This window comes from Oncorhynchus masou, chromosome 24, assembly GCF_036934945.1.
Source record: "Oncorhynchus masou masou isolate Uvic2021 chromosome 24, UVic_Omas_1.1, whole genome shotgun sequence".
Lineage (NCBI taxonomy): Eukaryota > Metazoa > Chordata > Actinopteri > Salmoniformes > Salmonidae > Oncorhynchus > Oncorhynchus masou.
Genome location: NC_088235.1, coordinates 105,742,893 through 105,757,836, shown reverse-complemented (window position 1 = coordinate 105,757,836; position 14,944 = coordinate 105,742,893). Strand labels below are relative to the sequence as shown.

The 14,944-nt window shown below is 47.3% G+C and overlaps 1 protein-coding gene across 1 annotated transcript in view; it reads left to right on the top strand.

Moving 5' to 3' along the window:
• Nucleotides 1–14,944, top strand: part of LOC135513190 (microtubule-associated serine/threonine-protein kinase 2-like) — a 316,935-nt gene that overhangs the window by 203,859 nt on the left and 98,132 nt on the right. The window contains exon 5 of the mRNA XM_064935986.1: nt 4,651–4,845. Coding sequence (XP_064792058.1) covers nt 4,651–4,845 — 195 coding nt within the window. The remainder of the gene's footprint in view (nt 1–4,650; nt 4,846–14,944) is intronic.

The following is a 14,944-nucleotide window of genomic DNA, read 5'->3' as shown; positions in this document are numbered from 1 at the left end:
GGGATGAGGTGTAGAGAGAGGGGGAGGGAGGGTAGGGCTAGCCAGGATAAGGCAGAGTAAGACAGGGATGAGGTGTAGAGAGAGGGGGAGGGAGGGTAGGGCTAGCCAGGATAAGGCAGGGTCAGGCTAAGGGTGACAGCTGAACCTCCCTCAGGGTCTTGTGATATCATGAGAATGCCCTGTGCCTTGCTGTCAGCTGGGTGTAGTAGTGCTGTGTGTCACTGTATTCTGGACTTCTCACTCTCTGTACTCTACTGCTCACTGTGTGTGTGTGTGTGTGTGTGTGTGTGTGTGTGTGGGAGTGATGGTAGCTCAGGCGACAGTCTCTCTCTCTCTTTCTCGCGCTCTCTCTCGCACGCTGACTGGCTGGCTGAAGAGGCAGTCACCATGGCCAAGTTCTCCCTTTGGACACTCCTGTCAGACTGTTAGAAAGAGCAGTCAGCCAGACCGCAAGGACACTCCTCTGAACCGAGCGACTAACTGACAAGCCTTCCCCAGGATCAGAGATCTTAGCCCGGAGATACTCAGAGAAGCTCTCCCAAACCCTGGTGCCTGTGGAGGATTTATGTAACTGCTATTTGAACCAATGCTAACCTATACGTGACCTGTGACCCTGTCAGTGGAGTGGTCAGCGAGCCAGGATAGGGGGGGACAGTAACCCTGTTGGGTTTCTGGTCTGACCCATGGGACTTGAGGAACCTTCTAGAAAGCTGCTGACTCTGCTCACTGTGCTTGTGTTTTGGTGTTTGTGTGTGTGTGTGTGACTGTGGTTGTATGTGCCAGTGTGTGTTTGTAAGACAGGGAAGTGAGTGGTTTGATGTTGTTATAACTGGGTCAGGTAGAGACATGGTGTGTGTGACTCATCAGTGTTCAGCTGTAAAGCCCTGCTTTGCCAGTATTAGATGAGAACAGAACACTGAGGACACTGTAGCCTAGATACCTGACATATCTGTCTATGTACTGACCAGTCTGAAACTAGCCTAGATACCTGTCTGTACTGACCAGTCTGACACTAACCTAGATACCTGGCATATCTGTCTATATACTGACCAGTCTGACACTAGCCTAGATACCTGGCTAACCTGTCTGTACTGACCAGTCTGACACTAACCTAGATACCTGGCATATCTGTCTATATACTGACCAGTCTGACACTAGCCTAGATACCTGGCATACCTGTCTATGTACTGACCAGTCTGACACTAGCCTAGATACCTGGCTAACCTGTCTATGTACTGACCAGTCTGACACTAGCCTAGATACCTGGCTAACCTGTCTATATACTGACCAGTCTGACACTAGCCTAGATACCTGGCTAACCTGTCTATATACTGACCAGTCTGACACTAACCTAGATACCTGGCATACCTGTCTATGTACTGACCAGTCTGACACTAGCCTAGATACCTGGCATATCTGTCTATATACTGACCAGTCTGACACGAGCTTAGATACCTGGCATATCTGTCTATGTACTGACCAGTCTGACACTAGCCTAGATACCTGGCATATCTGTCTATATACTGACCAGTCTGACACTAGCCTAGATACCTGGCATACCTGTCTATGTACTGACCAGTCTGACACTAGCCTAGATACCTGGCTAACCTGTCTATATACTGACCAGTCTGACACTAGCCTAGATACCTGGCTAACCTGTCTATATACTGACCAGTCTGACACTAACCTAGATACCTGGCATACCTGTCTATGTACTGACCAGTCTGACACTAGCCTAGATACCTGGCATATCTGTCTATATACTGACCAGTCTGACACGAGCTTAGATACCTGGCATATCTGTCTATGTACTGACCAGTCTGACACTAGCCTAGATACCTGGCATATCTGTCTATATACTGACCAGTCTGACACTAGCCTAGATACCTGGCATATCTGTCTATGTACTGACCAGTCTGACACTAGCCTAGATACCTGGCTAACCTGTCTATATACTGACCAGTCTGACACTAGCCTAGATACCTGGCATACCTGTCTATGTACTGACCAGTCTGACACTAGCCTAGATACCTGGCATACCTGTCTATGTACTGACCAGTCTGACACTAGCCTAGATACCTGGCTAACCTGTCTATATACTGACCAGTCTGACACTAGCCTAGATACCTGGCTAACCTGTCTATGTACTGACCAGTCTGACACTAACCTAGATACCTGGCATACCTGTCTATGTACTGACCAGTCTGACACTAGCCTAGATACCTGGCATATCTGTCTATATACTGACCAGTCTGACACGAGCTTAGATACCTGGCATATCTGTCTATGTACTGACCAGTCTGACACTAGCCTAGATACCTGGCATATCTGTCTATATACTGACCAGTCTGACACTAGCCTAGATACCTGGCATATCTGTCTATGTACTGACCAGTCTGACACTAGCCTAGATACCTGGCATACCTGTCTATGTACTGACCAGTCTGACACTAGCCTAGATACCTGGCTAACCTGTCTATATACTGACCAGTCTGACACTAGCCTAGATACCTGGCATACCTGTCTATGTACTGACCAGTCTGACACTAGCCTAGATACCTGGCATACCTGTCTATGTACTGACCAGTCTGACACTAGCCTAGATACCTGGCTAACCTGTCTATATACTGACCAGTCTGACACTAGCCTAGATACCTGGCTAACCTGTCTATGTACTGACCAGTCTGACACTAGCCTAGATACCTGGCTAACCTGTCTATGTACTGACCAGTCTGACACTAGCCTAGATACCTGGCTAACCTGTCTATATACTGACCAGTCTGACACTAGCCTAGATACCTGGCATACCTGTCTATGTACTGACCAGTCTGACACTAACCTAGATACCTGGCTAACCTGTCTATGTACTGACCAGTCTGACACTAGCCTAGATACCTGGCATACCTGTCTATATACTGACCAGTCTGACACTAGCCTAGATACCTGGCTAACCTGTCTATGTACTGACCAGTCTGACACTAACCTAGATACCTGGCATATCTGTCTATATACTGACCAGTCTGACACTAGCCTAGATACCTGGCATACCTGTCTATGTACTGACCAGTCTGACACTAGCCTAGATACCTGGCTAACCTGTCTATGTACTGACCAGTCTGACACTAACCTAGATACCTGGCTAACCTGTCTATGTACTGACCAGTCTGACACTAGCCTAGATACCTGGCATACCTGTCTATATACTGACCAGTCTGACACTAGCCTAGATACCTGGCTAACCTGTCTATGTACTGACCAGTCTGACACTAACCTAGATACCTGGCTAACCTGTCTATGTACTGACCAGTCTGACACTAGCCTAGATACCTGGCATACCTGTCTATATACTGACCAGTCTGACACTAGCCTAGATACCTGGCTAACCTGTCTATGTACTGACCAGTCTGACACTAGCCTAGATACCTGGCATATCTGTCTATGTACTGACCAGTCTGACACTAGCCTAGATACCTGGCATACCTGTCTATGTACTGACCAGTCTGACACTAACCTAGATACCTGGCATACCTGTCTATGTACTGACCAGTCTGACACTAGCCTAGATACCTGGCATATCTGTCTATGTACTGACCAGTCTGACACTAACCTAGATACCTGGCTAACCTGTCTATGTACTGACCAGTCTGACACTAGCCTAGATACCTGGCATACCTGTCTATGTACTGACCAGTCTGACACTAACCTAGATACCTGGCATACCTGTCTATGTACTGACCAGTCTGACACGAGTCTAGAGAGCAACTTGATTTGGGATTTTGTTACTCACACACACTGTTCTTCTCATTGTGTGTTATGAGTGAGTAGTCCGTAAGGGCTGTGTCTGTTTTGCAGTGTTGTTGTTGTGAGAGGAAGTGAGCTGTCAGCTCATTGGCCAGCATGGCTTTGATGGAAAGGTGGCAGAGTTCACTGGAGCAGCACTGACTCCCCGAGCCGGCCCCTTGCTTTACCATTGCCGTTGGAAACATGATGAAGAGGAGGAAGGAGAGGCCAGGAGCTCCTGACCTGCATATCCAGTAAGACACACATACTGACCACAAAGGGTTAACTGCCCTTACGGTATGTTTGTGTGATTCCCTCCCTGTGTGTGTTGTGGAGCTGTAGGTCTGAGAGTAGAGTGATTGACAGGGCCAGGCAGTGTCCGCTTACACCCCTCAAACATGCAGTACACATCACACACGCACACACGGCCATGGAAACACACATGAGCACTCAGGCACAACGGAAAACCGGGAGGAGTGGTGAAGGGAAAGAGAGGAAGAAAAGAACGGGGAGAAGTTGGGGGGGGGGGGGGGGTGGTGTGAATACCAGGTCACTGCCCAGTCAGAGACAGACACATGCACACAGCAGGCTGCTGCCAGGGTCATATTGTCACCCATTCTGGCCAATCACAAGGGGGTCCAAGCCTGTTTAGACCAGACCCATATGGCCCCTCTCTACCCAGCCTGTCAACAGAGAGCTGGCACTGGGGAGTGTGAGGGGGCGCCACTGCCCCTCACCACAGCTTCCTTAGTACGGGGGGTTGTTTTGATGATGGCTTCATGGATTTAAGCCAGTAGTACATTTTGTTAGTGTTGTTTATCAGACAACCTTCCCTCTTTCCTTCCTCCGTCCGTCCGCGTCGACCCGTAGAATCTGGCCGGCCGCTCAGCACCGCTGCCATGGCAACAGCAGTCTCCTGCAGCACCTGCTCTCCCCCACCTCCCTCCCTCGCTCCATCCACACCTCCTCCTCCCAGCCCTCCCTCCTCCTCCACTCCTCCTCTGCCCACGCTGAGGGCCCCCTGTCAGCCCCCGTCCACCAGGGGGGAAACCCTTTCCTCTGGAGGTAAGACTGGATGGCTGTGTGTATGACACCTGGTTCCTTAACTCAGAGATTAACAGTACCCATAAGGCATGTGTGTATGACACCTGGTTCCTTAACTCAGAGATTAACAGTACCCTTAATTCATGTGTGTATGACACCTGGTTCCTTAACTCAGAGATTAACAGTACCCATAAGGCATGTGTGTATGACACCTGGTTCCTTAACTCAGAGATTAACAGTACCCATAAGGCATGTGTGTATGACACCTGGTTCCTTAACTCAGAGATTAACAGTACCCATAAGGCATGTGTGTATGACACCTGGTTCCTTAACTCAGAGATTAACAGTACCCTTAATTCATGTGTGTATGACACCTGGTTCCTTAACTCAGAGATTAACAGTACCCATAAGGCATGTGTGTATGACACCTGGTTCCTTAACTCAGAGATTAACAGTACCCATAAGGCATGTGTGTATGACACCTGGTTCCTTAACTCAGAGATTAACAGTACCCATAAGGCATGTGTGTATGACACCTGGTTCCTTAACTCAGAGATTAACAGTACCCATAAGGCATGTGTGTATGACACCTGGTTCCTTAACTCAGAGATTAACAATACCCATAAGGCATGTGTGTATGACACCTGGTTCCTTAACTCAGAGATTAACAGTACCCTTAACACCGAACCCAAACCGGCTGCGTGCGTGCGCCATCGTGCATACATTTATTTTGTCCCCCCACATCAAACCAGATCACGACACGCAGGTTAAAATATCAAAACAAACTCTGAACCAATTACATTAATTTGGGGACAGGTCGAAAAGCATTAAACATGTATGGCAATTTTGCTAGCTAGCTTGCACTTGCTAGCTAATTTGTCCTATTTAGCTAGCTTGCGGCTGGTAGATAATTTGTCCTGGGATATAAACATTGAGTTTTTATTTTACCTGAAATGCACAAGGTCCTCTACTCCGACAATTAATCCACACATAAAAGTGTCAACTGAATTGTTTCTAGTCATCTCTCCTCCTTCCAGGCCTTTTCTTCTCTTGACTTTATATTGCGATTGGCAACATTCATAAATTAGGTGCATTACCGCCACTGACCTCGTTCGTCTTCAGTCACCCACGTGGGTATAACCGATGAGGAGATGGCACGTGGGTACCTGCTTCTATAAACCAATGAGGAGATGGCACGTGGGTACCTGCTTCTATAAACCAATGAGGAGATGGCACGTGGGTACCTGCTTCTATAAACCAATGAGGAGATGGAACGTGGGTACCTGCTTCTATAAACCAATGAGGAGATGGTACGTGGGTATCTGCTTCTATAAACCAATGAGGAGATGGTACGTGGGTACCTGCTTCTATAAACCAATGAGGAGATGGAACGTGGGTACCTGCTTCTATAAACCAATGAGGAGATGGTACGTGGGTACCTGCTTCTATAAACCAATGAGGAGATGGCACGTGGGTACCTGCTTCTATAAACCAATGAGGAGATGGTACAGGCAGGACTTGCAGCGCGATCTGCATCACAAATGGAACTGACTTCTATTTTAGCCCTTGGCAACGCAGGCGCTCGTTGGCACGTGCGAGCAGTGTGGGTGCAATAATTGAATAATATGGTGTGGGTGTAGTCAGCCTGTTAAGGCATGTGTGTATGACCCGGTTCCTTAACTCAGAGATGAACCTCTCTAGGGGACGTGGGACGTTAGCGTCCAACATCCAGTGAAAGTGCAGGGCGCCAAATTCAAACAACAGAAATCTCATAATTAAAATTCCTCAACCATACATGTATTATACACCATTTTAAAGATAAACTTGTTGTTAATCCCACCACTGTGTCCGATTTCAAAAAGGCTTTATACAATACATGTATGTTTTGTTCAGTAAAGTTCATATTTATATCCAAAAACATTGGCGCGTTGTTATGTTTTGCCTCCAAAACATCCGGTGAAAGTGCAGAGAGCTATGTCAATTTACAGAAATACTCATCATAAATGTTGATGAAAATACAACTGTTATGCATGGAATGAAAGATATACTTCTCCTTAATGCAACCGCTGTCAGATTTCAAAAAAGCTTTACGGAAAAAGCAAACCATGGAATAATCTGAGTACAGCCCTCAGAGACCAAAACAAGCAATACAGATACCTGCCATGTTATGGAGTCAACAAATGTCAGAAATAGCATTATAAATATTCACTTACCTTTGATGATCATCAGAATGCAGTCCCAGAAATCCCAGTTCCACAATAAATGTTAGTTTTGTTTGATAAAGTCAATAATTTATGTCCAAATACCTCCTTTTTGTTCGTGCATTTAGTACAGTAATCCAAATGCGCTGGCACTAGGTCCAGACAAAGTCAAAAAAATTATTACAGTTCGTAGAAATATGTCAAACGATGTATATAATCAATCTTTAGGATGTTTTTATCATAAATCTTCAATCATGTTTCAACCGTAGGATTCCTTTGTCTTTAGAAATGAAAGGGAACGGAGCTAACTCTAACGGGCGCGCGCCTGACTGAGTACATGGCCTTCTGGCAGACCCATGACTCAGTCAGCTCTCATTCGCTCCCACTTCACGGTAGAAGCCTGAAACAAGGTTCTAAAGACTGTTGACATCTAGTGGAAGCCTTAGGAAGTGCAATATGACCCCACAGACACTGAATATTGGATAGGCTAAGACTTGAAAACCTACAAACCTCAGATTTCCCACTTCCTGGTTGGATTTTTTTCTCAGGTTTTTGCCTGCCATAGAGTGTTTTCTATCCAAATCTACTAATAATATGCATATCCTAGCATCTGGGCCTGAGTAGCAGGCAGTTTACTCTGGGCACACTTTTTATCCGGACGTGAAATACTGCCCCACTACCCCAAAGAAGTTAACAGTCCTTTTAAAGTGTGTGTGTGTCTGTGTTAAGTGTAAATACCTCACTTCACACTCAAAGGAACTAAATAATAGCACTCCAATGATAAAGCCCCTCTCATAAAATGTATCACCAGTTTTGTGTGTGTTCAGACTAAGTATTGTACAGTAAATTGTGATGTAACAATATGCATCGTTCCCCTGTTCAAATGTTTAAGATATGACTGCATTGGTTTGCAGAACCCAAAACCGATGTCGCAAGCGTCAGTCAGAAAATCGATTCAGACACTACGAATAGTTTGTTCACTATTACTTTTTCACTATTACTCTCAAATGACTTTCTTTCTACCTTCCAGAAATACCCCAGATTTTTTTGTGACAACTGCATCCTCTCCTTCAGTGTGGAACTAAGCATGTAATTATATGTTGACAGTCGTTGATCTACAAGTCATTTTGCTGAACAACCCCAAACCATGTCAGTAGTCAAACTGTGCGCTTTGCGCATCTTCGTGGGCTGAACAGCAAGTCGAAGGCCTATTACTGATCTGGCACATCTGTGAGTTACCTTCAGCATTCAAATGTTTGTAAACTTTCTTCTGCAATATTAGGCTTTATTAGTTGTAATGTAATTTACTAGGTTATTCCTATAAAATGTGCTGCTAAAATTGTGTTTTTACCAGAATAAAAGTAGCCTAAGCTACCGAATGAATGAATGCATTTTTTTGCGTGTCAAATTGCCAGTTAATTGACACATAAACAAACATTACAATAATGCACTGTGATAATTTAGTGATCATTCTTCTTCCGGTGGTCTCTACAGTGGGCATCACATAAAGAGTGAAACAATTTAAGATTCAAAATATTGAAGACTCATGTTAAAAGGAACCACCAGCTTTCATATCTCATATTCTGAGCAAGGAACTGAAACGTTAGCTTTCTTACATGGCACATATTGCACTTTTACTTTCTTCTCCAACACTTTGTTTTTGTATTATTTAAACCAAATTGAACATGTTTCATTATCTACTTGAGGCTAAATTGATTTTATTGATGTATTATATTAAGGTGAAATAAGTGTTAATTTAGTATTGTTGTAATTGTCATTATTACAAATACTTTTTTTTAAATCGGCCGATTAATCGCCATCGGCTATTTTGGTCCTCCAATAATCGGTATCGGCATTTAAAAATCATAATCGGTCTAACACACACACACACACACACACACACACACACACACACACACACACACACACACACACACACACACACATTTACAGTGCCTTCGGAAAGTGACTTTTTTCACATTTTGTTAGGTTTTGCCTTATTCTAAAATTGATGAAATTGTATTTTTTTCCCTCATCAATCTACGCACATGACAAAGCAACAAATGTTTTCTAATTTATAAAAATAAATAACAAATAATATTACATTTACATACGTATTCAGACCCTTTACGAAGTACCTTTGGCAGCAATTACAGCCTCGAGTCTTCTTGGGTATACAAGCTTGGCACACCTGTATTTGGGGAGTTTCTCCCATTCTTCTCTACAGATCCTCTCAAGCTCTGTCAGACTGGATGGGGAGCGTTGCTACACAGACATTTTCAATTCTTTCCAGAGATGTTTGATCAGATCGGGTTGGGTTTGATCAAGTCTGGGCTCTAGCTGGGCCACTCAAGGACATTCAGACACTCATCCCAAAGTCACTCCTGCGTTGTCTTGGCTGGACGCTCCCCATCCAACCTGAGAAAGCTTCAATATGCACCTTGGAATTGGATGACGCGAACAGTTGCATCCCGGATATGTCTGTCTTCACTTGTAGCCTGTGAGAACAACCTGATCACGTGACTGAGAGCCATGTGAGTGGGAGGTGCTTGGCTATATTACATGGATTTATTAGACTGTGGATGTTCCAAAGGTTTGCATCAGTGGATTGTATGTGTGGAAGCCAGGAGATGCTAAATGTGTTTATGTTAACTAACAGTCCATCACCAGCTGACAAAATGTCTTGACCGCAACAACCCCTAGGTGGGCTCAGGGTAGAGGGAGACATACAGGCAAAGCTGAAAAGGCAACTAGGACTGTGCTAACACGCTCCAGTAGTGTGAGAGAGAGATGTAAATCCATCTATGGTACTGAACACAGAGGAATTCATGTCCATTGTGATGTGCAGAAGAGGTCATCAGATACACTATGACCTTGATTTGACCTCTGACATTTAGTGATGGCATAGGCTGACTTGTCCCTAGCTGTCTCTTGTCTATTTTTCTGTCACTGTATCTCTGCTGAGATGAGCAGGGCTAAGGAACTGTCACATCCCATTGTCATTCATGATGGCTGACAGAACTGTTGTTGTTCAATGGTGGCATCTCAGTACAAGTTGAAATAAAGGCTTCCGTGTCTGAGGGCACTTTCACATATTCTTTGTATGATCCGGATTCTGGAGCGGTTGGCACTCAGATCTTTACCATACCGGGCTATACGGTATTACTGGAAGTGCACACAAGGGGCGCTACAAATTAGGCAACAAGGATCTCGATCCAGGAGAGGAATAAAATGTCTCTAGTCTGGGTTACCAGTCTTTAACTAACATTTCACTCCTTGCAATCCATGTCGTTGCCAAATAGACTGGCCTTTCGGTAATCTCAACGTTCAATATGCAGCTGGATTTATGGCGGAGTTGCTCATTGGTTGTTGGAAATAACATGAATATATTCTATATATTCCATGTGGAGCCTAAAACAGAATTACAATTATAACAAAGTCAAAAACAAGCATTTAGATGTTGGCAAAGCAAGTTGTTGTATTTGAGGCTCAAAGCAAAGAGGTTTTGCGGTTGGAATTGCAGTATGTATTTAGTTTGAGGATTTAGAAATGAGCTAGCAACTTTTGACCGCATATCAAGGTGTTCTGTGGAGAAAGTGATAGAGTTCCAATATTTGGATAATCGTTGTGATTGGAAGGTAGCTGGGAGGGTTATCGAATCAAAATCAACTACTCTGTTCTCCTCGAGCTCATTAATGATTGAATGTTCATATTTGAAGATGGCAGAAAGGCCCGTCTCTTTGGCTGTGGCAAGGAGTGGAATGTTAACTGAAGAGACTGGCACTCAGGCCAGAATGTCTTGACATCTAGCCACTTAGCTACCAATTTAGCAAACCAAATGTAAAGCTGGAGTCCTGAGCTGGATATCATTTATTTAATACATTTTACATGTCTTAGTTATAAGCAGTGGTGTAGCACGCAGCCCCCCAGTGACACCAACCCAAATTATATATTTTTCAAATACCCCGATATACGGCATAAACGGTGTATCTGCCAACCATAAGCACACGCATGTTACTTTTTTCCCGTTGTAAACGAGCTAGCTCGCTAACGTCATGTAGAACGTGCGTCTCGGATATCGCAACCTAAAATGTTTACTTTGGGGTCTTGTATTTTGTAGAATTCTCAGAGATGCTCCAGGAAACAAAACCAGGGTTTCTGAATTGAATTTGTGAAAATGCCCTAAAATAGGTCTATTTCACCCCTCTGTTCTGTATTGATGATGAGTATGAGTATCCTTCTTGGGCTTCCTAATCCTTACACACTGACCCACAGACGAACACACACACACTAACACACACACCTCCCATATGGCCGTAGATGGTGCAGAAAAAGCCCTGGTGGTAGAGTCAATAGGTGTCTACGGCAGGCTGGACTTTAAATGTGATCCACAAAGAGAGAGAGGCCACTGAGCCTGGCGGGAGAGAGAGGAGGGGAGTTAGAGTTAAATGAGACGGGGGGGGGGGGGTACTGTCAGGCAGAGGCAGGGGAAACATTGAGAGGAGAAGGAGAGCACACTATGAGGTTGCTCAGACTAGCAGTTAGCTAGCCTGACAGGTTGAGACCAGCAGCAGAGTTAGCTAGCCTGACAGGTTGAGACCAGCAGCAGAGTTAGCTAGCATGACAGGTTGAGACCAGCAGCAGAGTTCGCTAGCCTGACAGGTTGAGACCAGCAGCAGAGTTAGCTAGCGTGACAGGTTGAGACCAGCAGCAGAGTTAGCTGGCGCCGCAGGTTGAGACCAGCAGCAGAGTTAGCTAGCGCGGCAGGTTGAGACCAGCAGCAGAGTTAGCTAGCCTGACAGGTTGAGACCAGCAGCAGAGTTGGCTAGCGTGAAAGGTTGAGACCAGCAGCAGAGTTGGCTAGCGTGAAAGGTTGAGACCAGCAGCAGAGTTAGCTAGCCTGACAGGTTGAGACCAGCAGCAGAATTAGCTAGCGTGACAGGTTGAGACCAGCAGCAAAGTTAGCTAGCTTGACAGGTTGAGACCAGCAGCAGAGTTAGCTAGCGTGACAGGTTGAGACCAGCAGCAAAGTTAGCTAGCGTGACAGGTTGAGACCAGCAGCAGAGTTAGCTAGTGCGACAGGTTGAGACCAGCAGCAGAGTTAGCTGGCGCCGCAGGTTGAGACCAGCAGCAGCGTTAGCTAGCGCGGCAGGTTTAGACCAGCAGCAGAGTTAGCTGGCGCCGCAGGTTGAGACCAGCAGCAGAGTTAGCTGGCGCCGCAGGTTGAGACCAGCAGCAGAGTTAGCTAGCGTGACAGGTTGAGACCAGCAGCAGAGTTAGCTGGCGCCGCAGGTTGAGACCAGCAGCAGAGTTAGCTAGCGTGACAGGTTGAGGCCAGCAGCTGAGTTAGCTAGCGTGACAGGTTGAGGCCAGCAGCAGAGTTAGCTAGCGTGACAGATTGAGACCAGCAGCAGAGTTAGCTGGCGCCGCAGGTTGAGACCAGCAGCAGAGTTAGCTAGCGTGACAGGTTGAGACCAGCAGCAGAGTTAGCTGGCGCCGCAGGTTGAGACCAGCAGCAGAGTTAGCTAGCGCGGCAGGTTGAGACCAGCAGCAGAGTTAGCTGGCGCCGCAGGTTGAGACCAGCAGCAGAGTTAGCTAGCGTGACAGGTTGAGACCAGCAGCAGAGTTAGCTGGCGCCGCAGGTTGAGACCAGCAGCAGAGTTAGCTAGCGTGACAGGTTGAGACCAGCAGCAGAGTTAGCTAGCGCGACAGGTTGAGACCAGCAGCAGAGTTAGCTAGCGTGACAGGTTGAGACCAGCAGCAGAGTTGGCTAGCGTGAAAGGTTGAGACCAGCAGCAGAGTTGGCTAGCGTGAAAGGTTGAGACCAGCAGCAGAGTTAGCTAGCTTGACAGGTTGAGACCAGCAGCAGAATTAGCTAGCGTGACAGGTTGAGACCAGCAGCAAAGTTAGCTAGCCTGACAGGTTGAGACCAGCAGCAGAGTTGGCTAGCGTGACAGGTTGAGACCAGCAGCAGAGTTGGCTAGCGTGACAGGTTGAGACCAGCAGCAGAGTTGGCTAGCGTGAAAGGTTGAGACCAGCAGCAGAGTTAGCTAGCCTGACAGGTTGAGACCAGCAGCAGAATTAGTTAGCCTGACAGGTTGAGACCAGCAGCAGAGTTGGCTAGCGTGACAGGTTGAGACCAGCAGCAGCATTAGCTTTAGTTTAGGAGGCAGCAATAGGCATCCTCTCCTCTGTCTGTCCAAGCTGCCTGGCTGGCTGCTGCCGGTAGCTGGCGTACGTACGTGTGTGTTTAGAGGCTGGCTCGCGGCACCCAGTCTGTCTGTGCGTGGGTGAGTGACAACCATGTGTGTGGAGCTTCAGGACCATGTCTGACTCTTTCTGGACTGTGCTCTCCAATTTTTCCCTGCCTGAGAGAAGCATGCTGTGCCGATCCAAGAGGTAGTTCTCTGTCTGTTTTTACATCTTTCTCTGTGTGAATCTGTGATCTCTCTCCTTTTCCTTCTTTCTCTCGCTTTGTTTTCTTCTCCTTTCCTCTCTGTTCGTCTCCTCTTCTCTCCTATTACTCTCCCTCTCACTCTCTGGGGTGTTTTTTGCTGGACAGGTAACTAGATGTTCCTGTCTTGTGCATGATAATAGGTTACATGTTGTTGCTGCTGGTGTGTGTCTGCGTGTTAGTCTGTGTATGTGTGAGATTTCAGAATGTCACTGACGCATTTGAGTTGTGATGAAAAGGTCTGAGGTTTGATCTGACAATTTTGTGCACATTTAGCTCAATTCTATTGCTCTCTCTCTCTCTTTCTCTCTCTTTCTTTCTCGCTCTCTCTCCATCTCTCACTCTCTCTCTCTCCTTCTCCCCCTCTCCCCCTCTCTCTCCCCCTCTCCCCCTCTCTCTCCTTCTCCCCCTCTTTCCCTTTCTCTCTCCTTCTCCCCCTCTCTATCCCCCTCTCCCTCTCTCTCTCTCCTTCTCCCCCTCTCCCCCTCTCTCTCCTTCTCCCCCTCTCCCCATCTCTCTCTCCTTCTCCCCCTCTCCCGCTATCTCTCCTTCTCCCCCTCTCCCCTCTCTCTCTCCTTCTCCCCCTCTTTCTCTCTCTCTCCTTCTCCCCCTCTCCCCCTCTCTCTCTCCTTCTCCCCCTCTTTCCCTTTCTCTCTCCTTCTCCCCCCTCTCTCTCCCCCTCTCCCCTCTCTCTCTCCTTCTCCCCTCTCCCCCTCTCTCTCCTTCTCCCCCTCTCCCCTCTCTCTCTCTTTCTCCCCCTCTTTCCCTCTCTCTCCCCCTCTCTCTCCCCCTCTCCTTCTCCCCCTCTCTCTCCTTCTCCCCCTCTCTCTCCTTCTCCCCCTCTCCCTCTCTCTCTCCTTCTCCCCCTCTTTCCCTCTCTCTCCCCCTCTCTCTCTCCTTCTCCCCCTCTCCCCCTCTCTCTCCTTCTCTCCCCTCTCTCTCCTTCTCCCCCTCTCTCTCTCCTTCTCCCCCTCTCCCCCCCTCTCTCTCCCCCTCTCCCTCTCTCTCTCTCTCTCTCCTTCTCCCCCTCTCCCCCTCTCTCTCTCCTTCTCCCCCTCTCCCCCTCTCTCTCTCCTTCTCCCCCTCTCCCCTCTCTCTCTCCTTCTCCCCCTCTCCCCTCTCTCTCCCCCTCTCCCTCTCTCTCTCTCCTTCTCCCCCTCTCCCCCTCTCTCTCTCCATCTCTCTCCTTCTCCCTCTCCCCCTCTCTCTCTCCTTCTCCCCCTCTCGCTCTCCTTCTCCCCCTCTCGCTCTCCTTCTCCCCCTCTCTCTCTCCTTCTCTCCATCTCCCTCTCTCCTTCTCCCCTCTCTCTCCTTCTCCCCCTCTCTCTCTCTCCTTCTCCCCCTCTCCCTCTCTCTCTCCTCCCCCTCTCTCTCCTTCTCCCCCTCTCCCCTCTCTCTCTCCTTCTCCCCCTCTCCCCCTCTCTCTCCCCTTCACCCCCTCTCCCCCTCTCTCTCTCCTTCTCCC